Below are 26,717 nucleotides of genomic sequence, written 5' to 3' on the forward strand. Positions count from 1 at the left end.
TTTACAGGAACGAGCTTGGAAATGAACATTTCCAGCTTTAGGAGCTGCAGAAGGAGATTTTGGGGGGAAAAAAGGGGTTTTATGGCATGGAAATCTCAGAGTGATGTGAAATCTCAGAACTCTGAGCAGCCCTGCTGGAATTGGCTGTGGTGGCAGAGAGCTGGAGCTGGGAATGTTGGCTTGGAAGTTTGGGTTGGTTCTTCCAGCTGTCCCAGCCTGAACTCAGGAGAATTCCCAAAGTCCTCTTCCCACTCCTTGGCTGAATAGTGGGACAACTCCTGATTTTCCATCCTGAGGAGCCCCTAAGGTTCTCCTGTGGGTCCTACTGGGGCTGGGTAGGGCTGGGCTCTTCCCTCTCCAGGGAATCCTCAGCTTTGCCAAGTGGAAATTTTCCACCTCTGAGCCCCAGCTTGGTGGGATAATCCAGAAAAAATGCGGAGATTTTTATCCCAGGTATCTAAAAATATCTTATACCAGGCAGGAGCAAGGATCCATCCAGAGGGAGATGAAGATCCCAAAGGAAGTTTTATAAAGATTTCTATAAATATAAATAATTATTTCTAGGGAAAGCTCCTGGTAAAGAATCCTTTGCTGCTGGGATATGAAGGAGTTAAAACCTAAATGGAAATGATTTGGTGATGGGAAAGGGAATTAATTCCTCCCCCACTCAGGTGAAAACTGGAGTTTCCCAAACTGGATCCATGAGCCTGAGCCCCGAGAAATCCCAGTTTGTTTGAAATGAAGAAAATTCCCTGTCTTTTCCCAAACTGGATCCATGAAAACTCCAGCACTTTGAGGCTTCCATGCCTCTGCATGAATTCCTGTTGCCTTTCCCTTTTCTCCAGCGGCAAAGAGGGAAATCCCTGGATTTGTATCCTTGTTTTTCCCTTTTCCACATCCTCAGGATTTTCTCTGGAGCCTGAGGCCCGAGAAATCCCAGTTTGTTTGAAATGAGGAAAATTCCCCGTCCAACCTGGCCTTGTGTCTTTTCCCAAACTGGATCCATGAAAACTCCAGCACTTTGAGGCTTCCATGCCTCTGAATTACCCCTTTTCCTTTCCCTTTCTCCAGCGCAAAGAGGGAAATCCCTGGATTTGTGTCCTTGTTTTTCTCTTTTCCACATCCTCAGGATTTTCTCTGGAGCCTGAGCCCCGAGAAATCCCAGTTTGTTTGAAATGAGGAAAATTCCCTGTCTTTTTCCAAACTGGATCCGTGAAAACTCCAGCACTTTGAGGCTTCCATGCCTCTGAATGAATTCCTGTTGCCTTTCCCTTTTCTCCAGCGGCAAAGAGGGAAATCCCTGGGTTTGTGCCCCAGTGGCCGTGGCTGTTAACTCAGCCATAAACAGCTTGGCCATGGGGTGGGAGCCGTGGGGAGGGATGGTGTTTATGGACAGTTTGTTTTGGTGGGAAGAACATTGGCCTGATTTATGGGATGTGCTCTGTGCTTTTCCCAATGTCCCCACAGAACCAAGTGACAGACACCAACCGGAAGCTGCAGAACGAAGGGAAAGAAGTAAGTGATGGAGCCAGTCCTGGAATTACAGCCTGGGTTGGTGTGGGAGGGAGAATTCCCTGTCCAACCTGGCCTTGGTTTTCCTTTTTCCATGTCCCAGGATTTTCTCCTTGCAGCCTGAGCCCTGAGAAATCCCTGTTCCTTTTGGGATGTGAGAATTCCCTCCCTGTGTCCCTGTTTTTCCCTTTTCCACATCCCAGGATTTTCTCTGGAACCTGAGCACTGAGAAATCCCTGTTAACTTTGGGATGTGAGAATTTCCAACCTGGCCTTGGGTCCCTGTTTTCCCCTTTCCCAGGATTTTCTCCTTGAGCCTCATGAAATCCCTGTTCACTTTGGGATGTGAGAATTCCCTCCCTGTGTCCCTGTTTTCCTCTTTTCCCCATCCCAGTTTTTTTTCCTGGAGCCTCATGAAATCCCTGTTAACTCTTGGATGTGAGAATTTCCAGCCTGGCCTTGTATCCCTGTGTTCCTTTTTCCACATCCTCAGGATTTTCTCTGGAGCCTCATAAAATCCCTGTTAACTTTGGGATGTGAGCATTTCCTCCTTGTGTCCCTGTTTTCCTTTTTTCCCCATTCCAGTTTTTTCCTGGAGCCTCATGAAATCCCTGTTCACTTTGGGATGTGAGAATTCCCTTTCCAACCTGGCCTTGGGTCCCTGTTTTCCCCTTTTCCCCATTCCAGGATTTTCTCTGGAGCCTCATGAAATCCCTGTTACTTTTGAGATGTGAGAATTACCTCCCTGTGTCCCTGTTTTCCCCTTTTCCCCATTTATTCCCGTTTTTCTCCTGGAGCCTCATGAAATCCCTGTTCACTTTGGGATCAGGAGAATCCCGGGGAGCGAGCGGCCACATCCTGCCTTTGAGAACCAAAAAACTTGGGAGAGATGCCTAAAATGGGAAGGGGAAAATAACATTTTGGACTCCACAGGAAGTGCTCCAAGGCCACTTCCATGCCTTTGGGTTTGCTGCTCCCTCTTTGAAACCCAGGGAATTCAGGGATCTTCCCTGGCTGGAGCTGCCCCGACCCCGAGCTCGCCCCTTACCAGGGCAGGGTTTGGGCTCTGCTGCTGCTGGGATGGAGCCCAGGGGTGGTTGCTGATCCTGAGGGAGCTTTTCCCCTTTTTCCAGCTGATCCTGGCCATGGAGGAGCTGAGGCAGTGCCGGCTGCAGCAGAGGAACATCTCAGCCACGGTGGATAAACTCACCCTGTGTCTGCCCGGTGAGGAACCGCCTCGGTTTTGGAGCTCTTTGGTGGAATTCCCGATTTTTTCCTTCCTTTGTGGATTCCCAGCTGTGTGCTCCTGTCTCAGAGCTGTGTTTTCCTTCTCTTCCCAGTGCTGGAGATGTACAGCAAGCTGCGGGAGCAGATGAAATCCAAGAGGTAAATCTGGGCTGGGGTTTCGGGGGAAGAGTCCAAGGAATTCTTTGGTGCTGGGTAATTTAAGGAGAATCTCAGCAGTTCAGGTTAAATTTCCTGGGTTTTGGCTGCTTTTCCTCACAGTCCTGCTCATCCTCCTGTGGTACAGCTGAGAATGGGGATGGCAGCAGGTTCAGATTTGGGGAATTAAGGTGAATTAAGGTTTTCTTGGGTTTTTATGGCAGTTCAATATTGGGGATGGCAGCAGGTTCAGATTTGGGGAATTAAGGTGAATTAAGGTTTTCTTGGGTTTTTATGGCAGCTCAATATTGGGGATGGCAGCAGGTTCAGGTTTTGGGAATTAAGGTGGATGCTCCTTGGCTTTTTATGGCAGCTCAATATTGTGCATGCAACCAACACATTTTACCAATTAAATTTTATTCCATGAATGCCATGAAACAAATCTTAATCCAATCTGAGACATCCCAGGGAATGTAGCGGGGAAGAGTCCAAGGAATTGTGTGGTGCTGGGTAATTTAAGGAGATCCTCAGCATTTCAAACCCGGCTTTTCCAGGTTAAATTTCCTGGTTTTTGGCTGCTTTTCCTCACAGTCCTGCTCATCCTCCTGTGGTACAGCTGAGAATGGGGATGGCAGCAGGTTCAGATTTGGGGAATTAAGGTGGATGCTCCTTGGGTTTTTATGGCAGCTCAATATTGTGGATGCAACCAACACATTTTACCAATTAAATTTTATTCCATGAATGCCATAAAACAAATCTTAATCCAATCTGAGACATCCCAGGGAATGTAGCGGGGAAGAGTCCAAGGAATTGTTTGGTGCTGGGTAATTTAAGGAGAATCTCAGCAGTTCAGGTTAAATTTCCTGGTTTTGGCTGCTTTTCCTCACAATCCTGCTCATCCTCCTGTGGTACAACTGGAATGGGGATGGCAGCAGGTTCAGATTTGGGGAATTAAGGTGAATTAAGGTTTTCTTTTTTTTTTAATGGCAGCTCAATATTGGGGATGGCAGCAGGTTCAGATTTTGGGGAATTAAGGTGGATGCTCCTTGTTTTTTTATGGCAGCTCAATATTGTGCATGCAACCAACACATTTTACCAATTAAATTTTATTCCATGAATGCCATAAAACAAATCTTAATCCAATCTGAGACATCCCAGGGAATGTTGGGCGGGAAGAGTCCAAGGAATTCTTTGGTGCTGGGTAATTTAAGGAGAATCTCAGCATTTCAAACCCAGCTTTTCCAGGTTAAATTTCCTGGGGTTTGGCTGCTTTTCCTCACAGTCCTGCTCATCCTCCTGTGGTACAGCTGAGGATGGGGATGGCAGCAGGTTCAGATTTGGGGAATTAAGGTGAATTAAGGTTTTCTTGGGTTTTTATGGCAGTTCAATATTGGGGATGGCAGCAGGTTCAGGTTTTGGGAATTAAGGCTGGTTGCTCCTGGGTTTTTATGGCAGCTCTCAATATTCTACATACAACCAACACATTTTACCAATTAAATTTTATTCCATGAATGCCATAAAACAAATCTTAATCCAATCTGAGACATCCCAGGGAATGTAGCGGGGAAGAGTCCAAGGAATTGTTTGGTGCTGGGTAATTTAAGGAGAATCTCAGCATTTCAAACCCAGCTTTTCCAGGTTAAATTTCCTGGTTTTTGGCTGCTTTTCCTCACAGTCCTGCTCATCCTCCTGTGGTACAGCTGAGGATGGGGATGGCAGCAGGTTCAGATTTGGGGAATTAAGGTGAATTAAGGTTTTCTTGGGTTTTTATGGCAGTTCAATATTGGGGATGGCAGCAGGTTCAGGTTTTGGGAATTAAGGCTCGTTGCTCCTGGGTTTTTATGGCAGCTCTCAATATTCTACATACAACCAACGCATTTTACCAATTAAATTTTATTCCATGAATGCCATGATACAAATCTTAATCCAATCTGAGACATCCCAGGGAATGTGGGGGGAATGCAAAGAGCTGGAAAACATCAGGATGCTGGGAGCTGCGGAGAAAACTTCTGTGGAAATAATTCCTCAAGATTTGGTGCCTCGGGAATGCTGGGCTGTAAATCCAGGAGTTCCCCCACCCTGCACCTGCTGAGGGATGAAAATCTGGGATTTTGGCAGGAATCCTGGTTAGTTTGAGCAGCAGGGAGAGATTTTGGAGCCCCGGGGGTGGCAAATTGGGCACGGAGCAGCTGCTGAAGGTGCCTGGAGCTGGGGGCCAGGCTGGACCAGCAATCCCACCCCTGCTCTGGCATTCCCAGGAGCTCCTGGCTCTTCCCAGGCCACTCCAGGGGAGGGATGGGCTCTCCAAATGGCCTGGGGCTGTTCTGGGGGGAGCTGGAGCTGCTCCATGCCCTCCCTCGGGGCAGCACTGCCAGGGGCTGCAGCTGAGAACTGCTTCCCTTTTCCCCTCCTTTATTTGGATCGGTTCATTTAGAAACAAACCCACGCTGAAATCCACATTTCAGGAATATTGGGAGCCCTGGCTGGGTTTTTTTTTTTTTTTTTTTTTTGTTGTGTCTGGATTTGATGGCTGCATTCAGCAGACACAGCACAGATATTTTATCTGCTGTGTCTGGATAAAAAAAAAAGGATATTTTATTCATTTTTTTACCTGCTTCAGGTCTCACTTGGATCATTTCAGGAGGGGCAGCCATGGGGGAGTTCCTGCCATCAGGGCTGGGTTTGGGATTTGTTTGGGAGAATGAACTCCAAAGAGAGGAGGAGGAATCTGGGGATGTTTCTAAACCAGCTCAGGCTGTTCCCAAATGGAGAATCCATGGCCAGGGGCTGGAGGTGGAGCTGATCCCAGAGCAATGATCAGGGGCAAGAGAGGGAATTTGTCTCTGAATTGGCCAGAATTTAAGGAAGGGACAGAAAAGGTTGGTTTTTTTTGCCACGGCTGTGTGGAAAATGGTGGAAAACCTCAAAATTTCTGGAGGGATCTGGAGACTCTGGAGGGATCAGACCTTTTTATTTACCCCTGGCTCTGTGTGGTCTTCAAACGGTGAAAAATAGAATCATAAAATCCTGTAGGGGTTTGGGATGGAGGAGACCCCAAAGGTCACCCAACTGCACAACTTCCACACCCTGGGGTGCTCCAGCCTGGCCCTGGGCACTGCCAGGGATCCAGGGGCAGCCCCAGCAAATCTGGGAATTCCAGCCCAGCCAGGAATTCCTTGCCAAGATGCCAGCCCAATCTCCCCTTTCCCCAGTGGGAGCCATTCCCTGGCTCCTGTCCCTCTGTCCCTTGTCATCCCTCTGTCATCCTTGCTGGCAGCTGAGAAATCCCCAGCAGGAGCAGGAAAATCACCCCAAAAAGGCTCCCCTGGCCCTGGATTTTATCCAAATTCTGCTTTTCCCCCTCAGCTCTGGGGACACGGGGCTGGGACAGAGCTCAGCTCCCCTCTGGGAGCTGCTCCCAGAAAAATCTTCCAAAATTAAACAATAGAACCAAAATGAGGGGGTTTGTGGGAGGAATGGGACCTGAGAATTCCCTGGAATGTCAGCCCCAGTGGGGTTTGTCCCTCTGGGTCAATCCCTGGCTCCCTGGGCATTCCCAAGGTTCTCTCCCGAATTCTGTTAGCACAGAAAGTCTAAAATTCTCAGTCACCTGGTGTCATGGTTTTGCACAGGAGACATTTAGGGCAGAGATGCAAGGCTGATAATGAAATTACTGATAATAAATTTTCCTTTATACCTTTTTAAGGTTTTGAGCTTGCTCTGCCTTTCTCCTGCTTCTGTCTCAGAGCAGGGAGTGAGTGCCCTGGGGATTGGCCAGCACCAAACCCGCCACACTCCTTGGCGCTTTGGGCTGGGAAATCTCAAAATTGGCGAAATCACAAATTGGTGAACCAAAACTGTGAGGACTCCCCCTGAGGGGGAGACTTTATAAAAAGTTCTGTGCTAGAATTGAGAGACGAACGGGACTTTTGGTTTTCAGGTTGTTGTTTATTTTTTCTCTTATCAACAATTCAGCGCGCCATCTACGTTCTAGACTTGGCATGTAAAGAGAAAGATACTGAAAAAGTTACAAGGCACACAGGTTTAAGGTTTTTTAAAACTATTTTGTCCAATTAACTCTTAGAATGTATTTTATTTTTACCTTGCTACCGATAACTAATTATTTGTCTGTTCACGCACCATCTGCATTGTGGCTCTTTGTGACCAATCCCACTGTGCCCCCAACACTGCAGAAAATGGTTGGAGGAGACCTCTGAGATCATTGAGTCCAACCTAGGACTAAACACTACCATGGCAACTAGACCATGGCACTACGTCTTTCCTTGAGCACCTCCAGGGATGGGCTCCACCACCTCCCTGGGCAGCCCATTTCGGTGTCTAATTGTTGGTGAGGAAGGAACAGGGAAGCGTTATAAATACGATTGCCTGGTGAAAGATTTTGAGAATATAGAAAATGTAGATGAGATTGAAATGAAGGCAACCTTTGAGATCCCCTAGCTAATGAATGTTGACGGTTGTCACAAGGGTTTTTGGGGTGAAGGAAGAGACGAGATGGGCTCCATGATCAGAAGGCTTGATTTATTACGTTATGATATAAACATCTATTTAAACTATACTAAAAGAAAAGAAAGGGAGAGTTTCCAGAAGCTGCTAGCTACCTAAGAAAAGTAAAGAATGAATAACAAACCAGCTCTCTCGGACTGTGTCCGAGAGATCTCAGTTCTGGATTGGTCACCAACTCCAAACATCCAAACTCGGCCAATCCAGGCAGACCTGCCACATTCCACAGCAGCAGATAACCTATTGTTTATGTCTGGTTGCTGAACTTCTCAGCTTCAGCAGGAAAATCCCTTAGGATTTTTCATAAAAGAAATGTCTGTGACAAATGAACAACGGGAAAACAATGGTGTGGCCGAGTAGGTAATCCCCTTTTTGATGAAACAACACCCTCTGCCTGCAGGCAAGTCCAAGGGTCAGAAGCAGACCCTGCCTGCTTGGCAGGAGGGGCCTAAGAGTAGTTTTTAGGGTTTAAAGTGTAACACAGGATGATAATGTAGTGGTTCTTATAGGCTGTATGTAAATGCTGTAGGATTTGTATCTTGTTCTAGATTGGTTACTGAGAATCAGAATATTCAACACAAAAGATGATTTAATCTATTGTAACGGGATCTTCGCTCTCTTGGTCTCTTTTTCTTGCTCTTTTCGCCTCTTTTGCTCTCTCTCTCTTCTTCTCTCTGAGCTGTGGCTGGCAGCTCCCAGCAGGGCTCTGCACCCACGCCCTGGCAATAAAACTGCGTGTCCACGACCTAGCCTGAGATTTCTCGTCTCCGTCCATCCCGACCGTGCAGGACACCCTGACGCTCCTACATCTAATCACTCTTTTTCTGAATAAATTCTTCCTAGAGAGCAGCCTAAGCCTCCCCTGGTACACCTTAAGAATGTGTCTTCTTGTCTTCTCTGTGATTGCCTGGGAGAAGAGACCGACCCCAAGGCGATGAAGAACAAGAAGGAGATCAGACAATGCCCCAGATCCTCCATCTTTTATCCACCTCTGTGACCGTGTTCACAGGGGTTTTATGTTGAGGGAAGAGATGGAGATCTGACTCCATGTTTCAGAATGCTGATTTGTTATTTTATGATATATATTACATTAAAACCAGACTAAAGGAATAGAAGAAAAGGTTTCATCAGAAGGCTAGCTAAGAATAGAATAGGAAAGAATGATAACAAAGGCTTGTGGCTTGGACTCTCTGTCTGAGACAGCTGGGCTGTGATTGGCCATTAATTACAAACATCCAAGATGGGCCAATCACAGATGCACCTGTTGCATTCCACAGCAGCAGATAATCAATGTTTGCATTTTGTTCCTGAGGCCTCTCAGCTTCTCAGGAGGAAAAATCCTAAGGAAAGGATTTTTCATAAAAAGATGTCTGCGACACACCTCCATACTAAAAACCCAAAAATATAGTTTTTCAGCCTATGGTGAACTATATTGCTGTATTTCACACGCTCATAGATTCCAATTCATCCTAAAATCTTGGAAGCTTTCTCCGTGTGTGAAGGTTAAAGCAGTGCAATGTTCTCATGGTGGTCAGGACATCTCGGGACAGGCAGAAAAACATTCCCTGTGCCCTGGGCTCCGCCAGAGCAGGGTTCCAGCAGGGTTCCTGTGTCGCTGTAGGACACGAAAGAACACAAGCTCACACTGTTATAGGTAAAAGTTAAGTTAAATTAGGGTATATAGTTCAATTATATTGTATTAATTATGTTATATTAATTGTATTATGTTAAAGCGGGGGGCTTATTAGAATGTGCTAGGAGAAGGGTCCAGGCTTTGGTGGCACAGTGGTCTGGCGGGGCAAGGCGAGGTCAAAGAGGGATTGGACAGAAGACCTGACCAATCATTCGAAGCCCTGCAGAAACGATTGGTCCAGAATGAATGATGTTAAAGACCAATGAGAAGCCTGGAAATGGACCAATCGTCATGGGGATCCAAAATGGACCAATCCTGGACTCAAAGGGGGCTATAAATGGGGGAAATTCGGTTGGGTTGGGGTTCTTCTTTTTGGATACTGGTTTGTTTTTGGGAAGAACCCAGTGCACTTGGGGTTAGCGCACGGTTTTGGTTTTTGGCTCGCTGGGCTTATCCTGGGTACTCTGTTCCTTGTAGCTATTTTAATAAGCGAGAACCTCTTTCTCTGGAGAAAGTTTGGCCTCGTTCATATTCATAACAACACCGCTGTTCTCAAGGCGAAATAAAAAAGGGAAGTTTGTTTTCTGACTCCGGCATTTATAGCTTTCCAAGAGTGACAGTGGATTGGAGGGTGACAGTGCCACCTCTCCAATGGCACTGGTCAACCCAACAGTCCATCAACTTTCTCCTCCTCCTTACAGGAATGCAAACCAATGAGTTATTTACAGAAAGTGTGCGAGAAAGCTCGCTACAAGAATGTCCACATCAGAAGGCTTAGAAAATCTTAAAAAACCAGAGTGACGTTCCTGACCTTTCCCTGCTCCCCCCAGGCACTACCCGGCCCTGAAGACCCTGGAGCACCTGGAGCACACCTTCCTGCCCCAGGTGAGCCACTACCGCTTCTGCAAGGTGATGGTGGACAACATCCCGCGGCTGCGCGAGGAGATCAAGGAGCTCTCCATGTCCGACCTCAAGGACTTCCTGGAGAGCATCCGCAAGCACTCGGACAAGATCGGAGAGACCGCCATGAAACAGGTGGGACTTGGGGGATTTGGGATCAGAGTGCCATGGAAAAGGCAGGATTTGGGAACGTTTGGGGGGATTTGGGATCAGACAGCCATGAAACAGGCAGGATTTGGGGGCATTTGTTGGGAATTGAGCTTGGTGAGACCGCCATGGAACAGGTGGGATTTGGGAACGTTTGGGGGGATTTGGGACCAGAGTGCCATGGAACAGGCGGGATTTGGGGGCGTTTGGTGGGAATCAGGGTCAGTGAGACCACCATGGAACAGGTGGGATTTGGGGGAATTGGGGGGAATTGGGATCAGAGTGCCATGAAACAGGGAGGATTTGGGGGCGTTTGGTGGGAATCAGGGTCAGTGAGACCACCATGGAACAGGTGGGATTTGGGAGTGTTTGGTGGGAACTGAGATCACTGAGACAGCCATGAAACATGTGAGATTTGGGGGAATTGGGGGGATTTGGGATCAGAGTGCCATGGAACATGTGGGATTTGGGGGTGTTTGGTGGGAATTGAGATTGGTGAGACCACCATGGAACAGGTGGGATTTGGGGGCGTTTGGGGGTATTTGAGATCAGACTGCCATGAAACAGGGGAGATTTGGGGGGATTTGGGATGAGAGCGCCATGAAACAGGTGGGATTTGGGGGCATTTGTTGGGAATCGAGCTTGGTGAGACTGCCATGGAACAGGTGGGATTTGGGGGCGTTTGGTGGGAATTGAGATTGGAGACATTGCCATGAAACAGGTGGGATTTGGGAATGTCTGGAGGGATTTGGGATCAGACTGCCATGAAACAGGTGGGATTTGGGGACATTGAGATCAAACTGCCATGAACAGGTGAGATTTGGGAGTGTTTTGGGGGATTTGGGATCAGAGTGCCATGGAACAGGCGGGATTTGGGGGCATTTGTTGGGAATCGAGCTTGGTGAGACTGCCATGAAACAGGTGGGATTTGGGAGGGATTGAGATCAGACTGCCATGAACAGGTGGGATTTGGGGGAATTGGGGGGAATTGAGATCAGACTGCCATGAAACAGGTGGGATTTGGGGCTGTTTGGGGGATTTGGGATCAGAGTGCCATGAAACAGGTGGGATTTGGGGGCATTTGGTGGGAATCCTCCATTGTTTTGGAAGAGGTTGGAGGTTTGCTCGTTGTGTGGAAGTTCTGCTTCTCCGAGCCCAGGCTGTGGGATGAGTTTGGGATTCTGTTGCTGGGTGAGGAGTGGTTGTTCCTTCCCTGGTTGCTCCTGGAGTTTTATCCTGGATTTCATTCTGGAGTTTTAACTTGGATTTGGCCATTGAGAAGTGAGGATCCGTCGTGTCCTTGGCTTCTCCCAGTTGGAGTTTTCCATGATTTTGTGGCTCTCTGGGAGGTGCAGTTTGGGGCGCAACTGATGCCTTGGGAAGGCTGCCCTAGAACAGAGACTAGATGGAGTTTAAGAATAAATCAGGAATTTATTAAAGGATCTCCTCCATGGATCCACCTTGGGCAGCACCAGAGCCCAGCCAGGGCTGCACCCAAGATGAACCAAAATGGTCCCAAAATGAACCCAAGATGGACCAAAATGGCCCCAAAATGAACCCAAGATGAACCAAAATGGTCCCAAAATGAACCCAAGATGACCCAAAATGGTCCCAAAATGAACCCAAGATGAACCAAGATGGACCAAAATGGTCCCAAGATGGACCCAAGATGGACCAAAATGGCCCCAAAATGAACCCAAGATGGACCAAAATGGCCCCAAAATGAACCCAAGATGAACCAAAATGGTCCCAAAATGAACCCAAGATGGACCAAAATGGTCCCAAGATGGACCCAAGATGGACCAAAATGGCCCCAAAATGAACCCAAGATGACCCAAAATGGCCCCAAAATGCAGGACCGGGCACGGGGTCTCTCACTTGTATCAGTTCTGCTCCATTTGCATCTTGCAGTTCATTGTCCCATTCCAGCTTTAGCCCCTGCAGTCCCACCCTGCTTGTTTTTCTCTCTCCAGCCCACGGGGTTTGTGCTCCTGGGCTGAGATTTGGGTCATTTGTCCTTGGTGCCCAGCTGGAGCAGGAATTGTTTTGTCTCCATCCCCTCATATGGAGCTCAGACCCACACACTAAAGCAGCACAGAGTCTGAAAACATAAAAGCTCAAACCTGAGGCATCACAATTCCCCATAACTCCATTTTTCACTCGTATTTTCCACTTCCCTGCCCAGGGAATTTGTGCTACTGGCAGACCTGGAGACATTGGGTTGATTCCCCGCTTTTGGGATAAAAAGGCAAGAGTTTGTGCACTGCAATTCCATGAATTTTGCGTCCTAAACTGGTTTTAAATCCAGCCCAAACTTGGCTGGTGCCTCCCTCACCTTTTCCAGTGGTTGTGCCTGTGAAGGATGAGCTGATGAACTGAAGCTCCCTGGCTGTGCCTTAAATCAGGAATCGCCTTTCCCGCTCCCACTGAATGTTTGGATTTCATCTCATCCCAGCAGAGCTGGGGGAGGCTCTGGAGTTGCTCTCCAGGAGGGTTTTGCAGCTTTGCTGGAATTCAGGGGCAGGGAGCTTGGCAAAAGTGTCAGCGGAACATCTTGCCCCATATCTTCTCATCCTCAGAGCATCCTGCTTCACATCCCTTTTCCCTGGGTACATCTTGGCAAACTTCTTTACACCCGGGGGCAGCGTGTCCCTGCTCTCAGGGTTGTGCAGCTTGCCTCTACCCAATGTCTGCTCCAAATGCTGTCCACAAGGGTGTCCCTCCCAGTGTGCCCGGCATGGATGGATGGATGGATGGTGAAGGTGTTTCCCCTTCCTGGATGTGCTCAGAGCTCTGGAAAGGAGCGGAGCTGGCGGGAGGCCCGCGGAGCCGCGGTTGGCAGCTCCGTCCATTCGGTTTAAATTAGGATCATATAAATTCCTTTAAAATTGTTTGATTTCACCAGCGGGAACAGAGGAGGCCTGGCTACAATGGGAGAGGAAATGGGGGTTTTTGTAACATCCCAAACGCGAGGCTGCCGCTGACAAGGGCTGAGCATTTCATTTTGTGATAATCGCGAGGATCTGGCGGCAGCGCTCGTGGCCGCGCTCCCGGGAGCAGGGGAGCTCCCAGCCCCGCCTGGGATGCACCCGGGGAGGCATTCCCGGGGTCTCACACCGAGGAGCTCCCCCTGCCCTCCTTCCCTCCTGGGTTTTAGCCCAATCTGAGTTTTATTACCTGAATTCCGGGGCAATTCGCCGCGTTCCGGATCTCGTTGTTAGCGGCGGGCCCTGGAGCGGATGAAAGGAGCTGCGCACACTTGAACTCCGCTTGGACTTTGGCCCTGTGAACCTGCGTGTGTGTTTGGGTTTTGGTGGGTTTTTTTTTACAGGGCTCTGAGCTCCAGGCCTGAATTACATCCCATTAACACGTGCTGATATCCGGGCCGGCCTTTATTATCCCACTCCAGGCTGGAATGTGCCGGGCATGTGGAGGAGGCCACTGGGGATGGAGCTGCTGCGAGTGAGGGGCCAAAAACAACCCAGCCAAAAGGCAGCCGTGGATCAGTGCTGGGGACAGCCAAAAGTGTCAGTGCTGCCTTTCCTGAGGGCAGGAAAAGCAGGAGTTTCTTCATGGGAATCACCGGGATGCAGCAGCAGAGCTGGGCTTGGCTAGGTGGGATCTGGGTTTGGACAGGGATCTGAGTAGGGACAGGCTGATCCAGGATTAACTGGGACAGGTTGATGCAGGATTAACTGGGACAGGTTGATCCAGAAGGAATTGGAATAGGTTGATCCAGGATGAATTTGGGACAGGTTGGTCCAGGATGAATTTGGACAGGTTGATCCAGAAGAAATTGGACTTGGTTGATCCAGGATGAACTGGGACAGGTTGGTCCAGGGGAGTTTGGAATAGGTTGATCCAGGATGAATTGGGACAGGATGAATTGGGACAGGTTGATCCATGATTAATTGGGACAGGTTGATCGAGAGTGAATTGGAATAGGATGATCCAGGATGAATTTGGATAGGTTGGTCCAGGGGCAGTTTGGGCCAGGTTGAGCCAGGATGAATTGGGACAGGCTGATCCAGGGGGAGTTGGGACCATTGATCCAGGATGAATTGGGGCAGGTTGATCCAGGATTAATTTGGACAGGTTGATCCAGAAGAAATTGGAATAGGTTGATCCAGGATGGATTGGGACAGGTTGGTCCAGGGGAAGTTTGCGCAGGTTGAGCCAGGATGAATTGGGACAGGCTGAATTGGGACAGGTTGGTCCAGGATGAATTTGGACAGGTTGATCCAGGATGAATTGGGACAGGTTGATTGAGAATGAATTGGAATAGGATGATCCAAGATGAATTTGGATAGGTTGGTCCAGGACTAATTGGGACGGGCTGGATCCAGGGGGAGTTTGGACCATTGATCCAGGATGAATTGGGACAGGTTGGTCCAGGATTAACTGGGACAGGCTGATCCAGGATGAGTTGGGACAGGCTGATCCAGGAGACACAGGGACATTTCCCAGTCTCCAAACACTGGCCTGGTGGCCTTTTGCTGGCCCAGAACAACAAAAGGCACTTTGGGGTCGTGTTCCCAGTTATCCTGACAACCCCACCCCAGTTATCCTGATAACCCCAGTTATCCTGATAACCCCAGTTATCCTGGTAATCCCTGGCATTTCTGGGCTCTGGCTGACACGGGGCAGCACAGCTGGAACCTTTCTGGGCTCAGCTGGGTCCCGGTGCCTTTTCCAGGCAGGGAATGTCCCCGTGCTGGTGTCACTGCTCCGGTGGCATTCCGTGTTTTCCAGAGGTCACAGAGCCCTGGCTGGGATGTGTGCTGTGCCCACGCCAAGCCAGAGCCTCTGGAAGCTCCTGCTGGGTGGGAGCTGGGGTTTATCCTGCCCCAGGACTTCCAGAGGCACCCCCAGAGCTGAACTTCCTGCTCCCATTCCAGGGGTTTGCCTTAACAAGGCACAATGAGGCTGGTTATTAAAAACTGGGAGTTTTCCAGGCTTGGATGCGGCAGGAGAGCCTTGGAAAGGTCGCTCTGGTGGCTGGGAGGATTTCCACAGCGGGCTGGGGATGACGGGATGGGGGTTTCTGCTCCTGGGCAGGTTTGGGAAGCAGGAATTTGATTTTCCAGTCGAATTTAGGAACGAGACCTTCTTAATCTTCACTCCTGCTGCTCATCTGCTGGGGATATTAAAGTCTTAGGAGAGGAAATGCATCCTTGGGGCTGGAGAGGTGGGGAGGGACATGGGCAGCCACGGGCTGGGCTCGCAGGATTTTGGGGAGAGGCTCCCACGGCACAGGGGATGCCGTGTCCCACTGGAGAACCGATAGATGGAGAGGAGGCGCTGCTCCGAGTGCCTGCGTTTGAATTAAACACTGCTGGAATTTAGAGGGGGGTTCACAGCCATCCCCTTCCTCCTGGCACGGAGGAGCTGGATGAACAGTGGGAGTTCTGCCGGGCTCTGCCCTCAGCATCCTCTGGGTAACCTCCTGCAGAACCTCCTCGAGCAACAACGGGAAGGAGATTTTTGTTGTTTTGCGCTGGATGAAAACCTCAGCTGGCTCTGGAAGCCCCTGCTATATTTTTTCATTAAGCCTTGGCCCCAGAATTTGTTATTTTAAGAGTGTTGAGCAGCTCTCTCCGGGCAGGGGAGCCATCACTTGCCGCTGGTGTTTGATCTGGAAGCTTTTTGAGACAAAACCTCCCCAAGTGTCTGCCCCGAGCCGGAGCCTCCGCTCCCGTCACCGCGGCCTGGATCCATCCAGGCCTCCAAGATCATCAAGTGCAACCTTTGAAGTTTGGGACTTCTGGGTTTTCTTCACTCTCTGGGCTCTGGAGATGAGGTGTGAGAAATCCCAGAGGCAGGGGGTGGCATTTTGTGGGCTCTGTCACAGAATCACAGAATTTCTAGGTCGGAAGAGACCTTTAAGATCATCGAGTCCAGCCCATCTTCTAACACCTCAACTAGATCACGGCACCGAGTGCCAGATCCAGTCTTTTTTTAAACACATCGAGGGATGGTGACTCCACCACCTCCCTGGGTAGATGATTCCAGTATTTGACCACTCTTTCTGTGAAAAACTTCCTCCTTAATTCCAGCCTGTACCTCCCTTGGCGCAGCTTGAGGCTGTGTCCTCTTGTTCTGTCTGTTGTTGCCCGGAGAAAGAGACCGACCCCAGCTCAGCACAGCCGCCCTTCAGGGAGCTGCAGAGAGTGACAAGGTCACCTCTGAGTCTCCTTTTCTCCAGGCTGAACAACCCCAGCTCCCTCAGTCGTTCTTCACACGGCTTGTGCTCCAAGCCCCTCACCAGCCTCGCTGCTCTTCTTTGGACACGCTCAAGCATCTCAACGTCCCTCCTAAACTGAGGGGCCCAGAATTGGACGCAGTACTCAAGGTGTGGCCTCACCGGTGCCAAGTACAGGGGAAGAATGACCTCCCTGCTCCTGCTGGCCACGCCATTCCTGATACTGTCACCCTGTGCCACCCCCTGGTCGCACTCCGGGACATCCAGTGGTGCCAGGGGTGGGCTGGGCTGGGCTGGGAGCTGCAGGAAAAAGGAGCAGATGGGAATGATGTGAGAAATGGGGAGGGGTTTGGAAGCGGCTCCTGGAGGGAAGTGTCAGGCCAGGAGCTCGAGGTTAAATGTGACCAGGAGCGTCTGGAAGCGCAGGACACATCTGGGGAGGTGCTGAGGGCTTTGTGCAGATCTCAGCAGCTTCTGCCCTTCCTCGTGCTTCCCCTCTGCTCCCTCCCACATCACAGAGCTGCAGTGCAAATGTGCTTGTTGTCATAAAAGGGCTTTTTATTCCCCGTTTCCTGGCGTTCTGGGAAGGTTTCGCTGTTTATTTAACAGGAATTCTGTGCCTTTAAGTCTGCCTTGAAAATTTATACTCCATAGGAAGTTTATTAATAAATGGGCATCCCTCTCAATTCCTTTTATGACCTCAGAAATGAAACTGCTAAATCATGGCCTTTTTTATTTCAGCATCTGGGTGAGGAAGGGCCGTGGGGCCTGGGGGATCCCAGCAGCAGATCCATGTTCCCTGGGCATGGCTGCACCAGAAAATCCACATTTAACCACAGGTCAAGCATGTGCTGGCCCAGCTTTTTGTGTGGTTGCCTTTCAGACCTTTCAAACGTCTTGAAATCCAGAGATGTTAGAAATAAATCCTTAATCTTCCAGTCATGGAATGGTTTGGGTTGGGAGGAGCCTTAAAGATCATCCAGTTCCAACCTTCTGCTGTGAGCAGGGGCAGCTTCCACATCCCAGGGTGCTCCAGAGCAAATCCAGCCTGGCCTTGGACGTTTTCCAGCCCCTGAGACAGAATTAATAATTAATGATTAATAATTAGGCAAAGCGCCAGACTGAGGTAGGAGCACTCCTTATTCCTTCCTTAGAGCCATGAGGGATGGCTGTTGTGTGTGGGGGATTTCAGCTGGGAAAGAGGAGCCCTGAACCTCCTTTCACTCATCCTGGACTGTGATTTTTGGGTTGGGCACTGTGATTTTTCCTGCTCTTGCTTCTCCTGGTTTTTATTTCCGGGCTGGGAAGTTGCTGCAGGAGCACCAGGATCCCGTGGCTCTGGGGCTGAGGCAGCTCACAGTGAGCCCACAATAAACTCAATTTGTGCCTGCTTTGGTGTGGAGGAGCTCAGGGCTCTGGGCAGCACGGCCCTGCCAGGAGAGGTGATGGAATCACCTCAGAAAATCTCTGGGAATGGCTCCCACCAGGATGCTGCTGCCCAGGATGATAAATTCAATAAAAAAATTAAAAGTGTGGCTGCTCATAAACCTTTTAAATGGACTGGGTTTTCCCAGGTTTCTGCTCTTAAAAATTCCAGGGGTGGTTTTGGTGGTGGGGAAGGGTTTGATCTCTCTGTGCTCTCCAGCTGGGCACTGCTCCTGCCCTGGCACTCTGCAGATGGGGAGGAATCTCAGGAGGTTTTGGGAGCATTCCTGGTGTCCCACAGACGTGGAGTTGGAATGGTTTGGGTGGGAAGGGGCCTGAAATCCCATCCCATTCCCATGCCAAGGGCTGTGCCTCAGAGCCTCCAGGTCCTCACCTGGAGCTGCCAAACATTTGGTGAATTTGGCAAAATCCCATTGCTGTGCCAAGGTCACAGCTGGGCACCCAAACTGCCCCTGAGCTCAGGCTTTGGCTTTTGCTCCAGGTGAGCAAAACCTGATCCTTCCTGCAAATGAGGCACCTGAAACCTCGTGCACAGGGGAGGTGCCAGCCGGGCCAAAATGCCCTTTTGGGAATGTCACTGCCTGGAATTCCTGGGAGCTTTGTCCAGCCCTTCCTGCCCTGGGCTGGGAGTGATCCCCAGGGAAGGAACAGCTCCAATCTCCAGGGAATTCACCCTGGGGCTGCAGTGAGATGGAAACGGGTCCGTGCTGAGGGCTGGGCTTGTGCCAGCTGAGGCGCAGTGGGTCCAGTGTCAGGGAATGGTGGCTGAGTTTTCAGGGAATGGCGGTTCGGTTCTCAGGGAATGGCAGTTCTGTTTTCTGGGAATGGCAGTTCTGTTTTCAGGGAATGGTGGTTTGGTTGTCAAAAAATGGTGGTTGAGTTCTCAGGGAATGCTGGTTCTGTTTTCAGGCAATGGTGGCTCCATTTTCAGGGAATGCTGGTTCTGTTTTCAGGGAATGGCAGTTCTGTTTTCAGAGAATGATGGTTTGGTTTTCAGGGAATGGTGGTTTGGTTGTCAAAAAAGGGTGGCTGAGTTCTCAGAGAATGCTGGTTCTGTTTTCAGGGAATGGCAGTTCTGTTTTCCAATGCTGTTTTCTATGTTTTCCACACCAGAGAACTTTGGCTCAGCTTTCAGGCAATGGTGGCTCCATTTTCAGGGAATGCTGGTTCTGTTTTCAGGGAATGCTGGTTCTGCTTTTGGGGAATGGTGAGTCAGTTCTCAGGGAATGGTGCTTTGCTTTTCAGGGATCAGTGATTGGATTTTCAGGGACAGTGGTTTGGTTTTCAGGTAATAGTGGCTCAGTTTTCAGGGAGTGGTGGTTCCATTGTCAGGGAATGATGGTTCTGTTTTCAGGGAATGCTGGTTCTATTTTCAGGGAATGGCAGTTCTGTTTTCAGAGAATGATGGTTTGGTTTTCAGGGAATGGTGGTTTGGTTGTCAAAAAAGGGTGGCTGAGTTCTCAGAGAACGCTGGTTCTGTTTTCAGGGAATGGCAGTTCTGTTTTCCAATGCTGTTTTCTATGTTTTCCACACCAGAGAATGGTGGCTCCATTTTCCGAGAATGCTAATTCAATTGTCAGGGAATGGTGGCTCCATTTTCCGGTTATTGTGGCTCCGTTTTCTGGGAATGGTTGTTTGATTTTCAGGGAATGGTGGTTTGCTTGTCAAAAAAGGGTAGCTGAGTTCTCAGGGAATGGTGGTTCTGTTTTCAGGGAATGGCAGTTCTGTGTTCAATGGTTTGGTTTTCCAATGCTGTTTTTCTATGTTTTCCACACTTCAGAGAAGGCTTTTGTTTTCAATGCTGCTAGTTTTTAGGCAATGGTGGCTCCATTTTCCGGGAATGCTAATTCAATTGTCAGGGAATGGTGGCTCCATTTTCAGGGAATGCTGGTTCTGTTTTCAGGGAATGCTGGTTCTGCTTTTGGGGAATGGTGAGTCAGTTCTCAGGGAATGGTGTTTTGCTTTTCAGGGATCAGTGATTGGATTTTCAGGGACAGTGGTTTGGTTTTCAGGTAATGGTGGCTCAGTTTTCAGGGAGTGGTGGTTCCATTGCCAGGGAATGATGGTTCTGTTTTCAGGGAATGGCAGTTCTATTTTCAGGGAATGGCAGTTCTGTTTTCAGGGAATGATGGTTTGGTTTTCAGGGAATGGTGGTTTGGTTGTCAAAAAAGGGTGGCTGAGTTCTCAGAGAACGCTGGTTCTGTTTTCAGGGAATGGCAGTTCTGTTTTCCAATGCTGTTTTCCATGTTTTCTGCACCAGAGAACATTGGCTCAGGTTTTAGGGAATGGTGGCTCCATTTTCCGGGAATGCTAATTCAATTGTCAGGGAATGGTGGCTCCATTTTCAGGTTATTGTGGCTCAGTTTTCAGGCAATGGTGGCTCAATTTTCAGGGAATGGCAGTTCAGCTTTCAGGGAATGGTGGCTCCATTTTCAGGGAATGGTAGTTCCATTTTCAGGGAATACTCATTAATTTTTCAGGGAATGGTAGCTCCCTTTTTTAGGGAATGGTAGTTCCATTTTCAGGGAATGGCAGTTCAGCTTTCAGGGAATGGTGGCTCCATTTTCAGGGCATTGTGCCAAGCTGCCTGCCCCTTCCCATGACACTGTGGGCCAAATTGCAGCCAGGTGCTGCAGCACCACTGAGGGGATCCTGCAGCAGCCCAAGGCTTCCCTTCCCTCCGATGGTTTTGCAAAACCCCCAAGTTCTGCTGTCAGGCTCAGGTCGTTTAAACCCCTCCGCATATTCTTCCAATTCCCATCTATGGCAAATGTAGAGCAGCTTTCATTTCAGGGCAAATGGCCTTCAGTTCTTCCAGGCCACGAGGAACTGCTTTGTTCCCCTTTCCTGGTTTTGGGGAGTGGGACAGGGAGGGGATGGCTGGGACACCATGGTGGCTTCGATTTGGGGTCTCCATCTGCTGTTCCTCAGGGAGGCTGGGAAAGGCTGGGATCCAGCAGGGTGGAAGGAGCTCCTGCAGCCCCAGGGACATTTCCCTGCTCCTGTATTTTCAGGGAAGGTTGGATTTGGGGTTTTCATTAAAAATTCCAGCATTTTGGTGGTGGGTGTTGACCTGGGCCGAGCTCACCTGTGCCTTGGGATGGTGGGATTGTTTAGGTGGGAAAACCCTGTGAGATCTGAGCCCAGCACTGCTCCATGTCCCCCAGTGCCACATCCGCAGGGATTTTGAATCCCCCAGGGATGGAGATTCCCCCACTTCCTTTGCAGGTTTGGGAGGGCAATGTGGGTCCTGCTGTGTTCCCATTCCTGCTGTTCCAAACTTCCACAGAAACATCCTCTGGGCATCTCGGGTCTTTCAAAACTCAGGAATTAGGGGAAAGAAAACATTCAGAAAAGGACAGGGCTGGGAGGGAGCAGCCTGTTGGAGATGATCCTGCTGGACTGGAGGGATTTTCCCTGGCACTCCAGGTGTGCAGCAGGAGCAGAGGGCAAGGAGCCTGCCCGTGCCTCAGGCAGACTTGGGAAGGGTTTATGAAGCATTTGTAGGGAAAAACTCAAGCCAGATCTTGGGGAAAGGAAGAGGAAAAGCTGTGGGATGCAGCTGGCTGGGGGTGTTGTGCTGCTTCCCTGGGCCAGGTAAAATCCCATTTGTGCTGCATCCCCAGTGATCCCCATCCCCTCTGTGCTGCCTTTCCCTTGGTGTGCCCGTTAAAAACAAGCAGAGCTTTCCTCTTGGAGCAGCTCCTGCTCCAGGCTCGGGATTTTCCATGTTTGCAGCTTCCCAGGGCAGTTGGGAAGCCCTTGGGAAGCTGCTCCTGCCTGGCACTGGGATCAGAGCTGCCAGTGCTGAGTGTTTGGGGTTTCCTGGGATTGTCACATTCCCAGCGCCTTGTCCTCGGGATCCTGCTGGGGACCCAGCTCTGGGTGTCTCAGCTGTGCCTTCTCCTTCAGGAGAGCAGCTCCAAAGGCTGTGGAAAGTCCTGGATTAAGCAAAGGAAGGGCTGTTCTGGAGAGGAGCAGTTCTTGGCCCTGAGCTGTTTGGGGTTGTCTGAGCCAGGCTATGGGAACTGGAACCTTCCATGGGGTGTTGGGGAGGGATTCCTGGCTGGGAGGGTGGGCAGGGGCTGGGCTGGGATTCCCAGAGCAGCTGTGGCTGCCCCTGGATCCCTGGCAGTGCCCAAGGCCAGGCTGGACACTGGGGCTGGAGCACCTGGGACAGTGGGAGGTGTCCCTGCCATGGCAGGGGTGGGATGGGATGGGATTTAAAGTCACTTCCAACCCAAACCATCCCAGGATTCTGGAGTCCCTCTGCTCTGGAGCCAGGCTGGCAGAGCTGGGAATGCTCCCCTGGAGAAGGGAAGGCTCCAGGCAGAGCTCAGAGCCCCTGGCAGGGCCTGCAGGGGCTGCAGGAGAGCTGGAGAGGGACTGGGGACAAGGCCTGCAGGGACAGGAGCCAGGGAATGGCTCCCACTGGGAAAGGGGAGATTGGGCTGGGAGCTTGGCAAGGAATTCCTGGCTGGGCTGGAATTCCCAGATTTGCTGGGGCTGCCCCTGGATCCCTGGCAGTGCCCAAGGCCAGGCTGGACACTGGGGCTTGGATCCACCTGGGACAGTGGGAGGTGTCCCCATGGCAAGGGTGACTCTGGATCATCTTGAAGATCCTTTCCCACCCACGCCATTCCATGATAATTATTGCTCTGATAACTTGTCCCTCCTGTTAATTTGCCCTCTGGGCCAACTTGCCCTTCTCCACTTGCTGATGTGTCCATGGAGGTTCAGGTCTCCTGGATTCTTCTCCTTTCCAGTACTTTTCCCTCTATTTCCAACATAATCCAGGTTAATTTTTTCCTCTCCTTTTGTGCTTTGCCTCTTTGCAGCCTCTGTGGTTCATTTCCATCCAGATTTCATTAAAACTTGGAAAATCCATCTCTGCCTTGTCACCCTCAGTAGGAGCTGGTGCTGGGGGAGTGTGACAGCATGGGGAACAGCTGGATGAATTTCCCACCTCTGTGGCCGGGTTCCTTGGGTTCTGAGTGCAGAACCCTGCCCAGACGTGGATGTGGTGGATGTGTTCCTGTCCTGCAGCCAGGGCTGGCTCCCAGGAGAAGGTGGCCAGGTCACCTCCCTGTGCACCCAGGGCTGGCTGAATTTATTGCTGCTGTGTGCTCATCCCTCCCCTTCCACCTCAGTGCAGAGAAGGAGAAAAACAACAGGATTATTCTGGGATTTAGGCCCAGCCCAGGCTGGGATCAGCTGGGCTCTCCTGGTGTCTCCTCCTTGGGCTCTCCACGATTCCAGAGGTGCCCCAGGAATGCTGTGGGTGGGCTGGGGGGGTTTGGGTGTGTTGGGGTTTGCAGAGACCCCCACAGCCCCAGGGCTGGCTCAGGGCTGCTCCTGGGGATGCCTGGTTGGGATCCCTGGGGCTGAGCTCCTGCAGGAGAACCCCTGGCCCTGCAGTGCCTCGAGATCCCAAGGGCACATCCAATCTCCAGGTGCTCCAGGGAGCTCTGGGGACACTGCTGTGACGGTGTTCACAGGGGTCTGAGGATGAGGGAAGAGATGCAGATCTGGTCTGACTCCGTGTTTCAGAAGGCTTGATTTATTATTTTATTATATATATTACATTAAAACTATACTAAAAGAATAGAAGAAAAGGTTCTCCTCAGAAGGCTAGCTAAGAATAAAATAGAATCAGAAAGAATGATAACAAAGGCAGCTGTCTCAGACTCTGTCCGAGCCAGCTGGGCTGTGATTGGCCATTAATTAGAAACATCCAAGGTGGACCAATCACAGAGGCACCTGTTGCATTCCACAGCAGCAGATAACCATTGTTTACATCTTGTTCCTGAGGCCTCTCAGCTTCTCAGGAAGAATAATCCTAAGGAAAGGGTTTTTCATAAAAGATGTCTGTGACACTCTGCCTTTGGTCTGTGGAAGCATTGGGTAGTTGGGACTTGGGGAAGTTGAATATTTCACATGAATACCTGTGAGCACCTTGCTGAGAGCAATCCCAGAATCCTGGCGTGCTTTGGGATGGAAGGGGCCTTCAAGGCCATCCCAATCCATGGGCAGGGTCACCTTCCACTGCCCTGGGGTGCTCCAGCCTGGCCTGGGATGCCTCCGGGGCTGGAACAGCCACAGCTGCTCTGGGAATCCATCCCAGGGCCTCACCTGCCCCTGAGTGAGGAATTCCCTCAGTGCCCTCTTCCTGCTGCTGCTGCTCGTCAGCCTCTCCCGGGGCTTCCCAGAAATCCCTTGGCAGAGGAGGAGCCGGAGATCTTTGTGACCAGAAATGCACTGGCATTGGAGAACCTGGAGATCTCGTTGTGACCAGAAATGCACTGGAGGAGCTGGTGATCTTTGTGACCAGAAATCCCTTGGCACAGGAGGACCTGGAGATCTCTTTGTGACTCATTTTTGTGACCAGAAATACACTGGCACTGGAGAAGCCGGAGATCTCGTTGTGACCAGAAATGCACGGGAGCTGGAGATCTTGTACAGAAACTTGGCCAGGAGGACCTAACCCTTTGTGACCAGAAATGCACTGGCACAGGAAAATCTGGAAATCTCTTTGTGACTAGAAATCCCTTGGCGGAAGGGAACCTGGAGATATCTTTGTGACTTATTTTTGTGACCATAAATGCACTGGTGGAGGAGAACCTGGAGATCTCTTGATGACCAGAAATCCCTTGGCACAGGAGGAACTGGAGATCTCTGTGGCCAGAAATGCACTGACAGAGGAGGAGCTGGAGATGTCTCCATGACCAGAAATGCACTGGCACTGGAGAATCTGGAGATCTCTTTGTGACCAGAAAGGCACAGGAAAAATTGAAGATATCTTTGTAACCAGAAATGCACTGGCACAGGAGGAGCTGGAGATCTCTTTGTGACCCTAACCCTTTGTGACCAGAAATCCACTGTCAGAGGACAACCTGGAGATCTTTTTGTGACCAGAAATGCACTGGCACAGGGGAACCTGGAGATCTCAGATCTCTGTGGCCAGAAATCCCTTAGCACAAGAGGACCTGGAGATCTCTTTGTGACTCATTTTTGTGACCAGAAATCCACTGGCAGAGGAGAACCTGGAGATCTCCATGACCAGAAATCCACTGGCATTGCAGAACCTGGAGATCTCTTTGTGCCCAGAAATCCCTTGGCACTGGAGAAGCTGGAGATCTGTTTGTGTCCCTAACCCTTTGTGACCAAAAATCCACTGACAGAGGAGGACCTGGAGATCTGTTTGTGACCAGAAATCCACTGGCACTGGAGAACCTGGAGATGTTTTTGGGACCAGAAATGCACTGGCTCAGGAAAAATTGGAGATCTCTTTGTGACCAGAAATGCTCTGGCACAGGAGAACCCAGAGATCTCTTTGTGACCAGAAATGCACTGGCATTGAAGAACCTGGAGATCTCTTTGTGACCAGAAATGCACGGGCATTGGAGAACCTGGAGATCTCTTTGTGACCAGAAATGCACTGGAGGAGCTGGTGATCTTTGTGACCAGAAATCCCTTGGCACAGGAGAACTCAGAGATCTCTTTGTGACCAGAAATGCACTGGCACTGGAGAACCTGGAGATCTCTTTGTGACCAGAAATGCATTGGTTCTGGAGAACCCAGAGATCTCTTTGTGACCAGAAATCCCCTGGCGCAGGAGGACCCAGAGATATCTTTGTGACCAGAAATGCACTGGCATTGGAGAACCCGGAGATCTCTTTGTGACCAGAAATCCCCTGGCGCAGGAGGACCCAGAGATCTCTCTGTCATTTGAAGCGTTTTCCTTCGGGCTCGCTGGCGGGCGACACAAGTGGAACATGGAGCTATTAATGAGCAGCTCTGCAGGGAAAGGGAACTCGTGTCCTGTGGATCAAAGGAATTTGCTGGGGATTAATTCCATTTATTTACAAGTTCAGCCGCTTTGTAAACGTCTCCTTGTCGGGCTGTTCCTGTTAACAGCGGCTGGGGCTGTTTTTAATAACCCTTTTTATTTGGAACAAAGCTGGCAGAAACGTTCTCTGCTTTCCTTCAGGGTTGGTGGCATTGCCTTCAAGCCTCCCTGGCCTCAGAGGCTGAGGTTTAACCCCTTGGTGGCCGGGGGATCTGCTCCAGACACGGAATATCTGGAAGCACTTGGCACAGGCTGCAGGAATCTGGTTTGGGTCTCAGAGCCCAGGGTTTGACATGCAATTAAAAGGCTGCGAGCTTTGCTCACTCTTATAAATTTCTTGTGCAAGTGTGGCTGTTAAAGCGCGCTTTTATCAGCCACCTGTGCCTGCCTGGCTGTTTTACAGAGGGGCACCGGCCCTGTAAATTGGGGTTTTTCACGTGTTCCCATTTCAGGGGTTATTGGGGAGAGGGGCTGTTGGTGCAGCTGCAGGAGTTTGTGTTTGCAGCTACTGCAGCTCTGCTGTGGGGAGGGAGCTCGTGTGGGGCCGGGGATGCACACCTGGGCTGCTCCCAGGGGAGAGCCGACTGGAAAAATCGCACAGGGAAAGGAGCTGGACACAGACCTGGAGGGTTGGAGCAGCCTTGACCCTCCGTGGGACTGTTGGGAGGCATCTCATGGCCTGGAATGAAAAACCCAAAGTGGAGCTGCTGCAGAGAACCCAGAGGAGGTCATGGAAGTGCTTTCAGGGCTGGAGCCAGGCTGGCAGAGCTGGGAATGTTCCCCTGGAGAAGGGAAAACTCCAGGGAATCCTCAGAGTGCCTGCAGGGGCTGCAGGAGAGCTGGAGAGGGACTGGGGACAAGGGCTGCAGGGACAGGAGCCAGGGAATGGCTCCCACTGGGAAAGGGGAGATTGGGCTGGCATCTTGGCAAGGAATTCCTGGCTGGGCTGGAATTCCCAGATTTGCTGGGGCTGCCCCTGGATCCCTGGCAGTGCCCAAGGCCAGGCTGGATCCACCTGGGACAGAGGGAGGTGTCCCTGCCATGGATGGTGGCACTGGATGGGATTTGGGGTCCCTTCCCACCCAACCCATCCCATGATTAACAGAACCCACCCTCCATGGGGCT

At 50.5% G+C, this 26,717-nt stretch overlaps 1 protein-coding gene across 1 annotated transcript in view; it reads left to right on the forward strand.

The window, feature by feature from the left end:
* The window catches only part of EXOC6B (exocyst complex component 6B), a 324,643-nt gene that overhangs the window by 64,334 nt on the left and 233,592 nt on the right, over nt 1-26,717 (forward strand). Inside the window, exons 3-6 of the mRNA XM_030947367.1 lie at nt 1,468-1,515; nt 2,645-2,735; nt 2,852-2,897; nt 9,879-10,083. Of these exons, the coding sequence (XP_030803227.1) occupies nt 1,468-1,515; nt 2,645-2,735; nt 2,852-2,897; nt 9,879-10,083 (390 nt within the window). The remainder of the gene's footprint in view (nt 1-1,467; nt 1,516-2,644; nt 2,736-2,851; nt 2,898-9,878; nt 10,084-26,717) is intronic.

This window comes from Camarhynchus parvulus, chromosome 4 (genome assembly GCF_901933205.1).
Source record: "Camarhynchus parvulus chromosome 4, STF_HiC, whole genome shotgun sequence".
Classification (NCBI taxonomy): domain Eukaryota; kingdom Metazoa; phylum Chordata; class Aves; order Passeriformes; family Thraupidae; genus Camarhynchus; species Camarhynchus parvulus.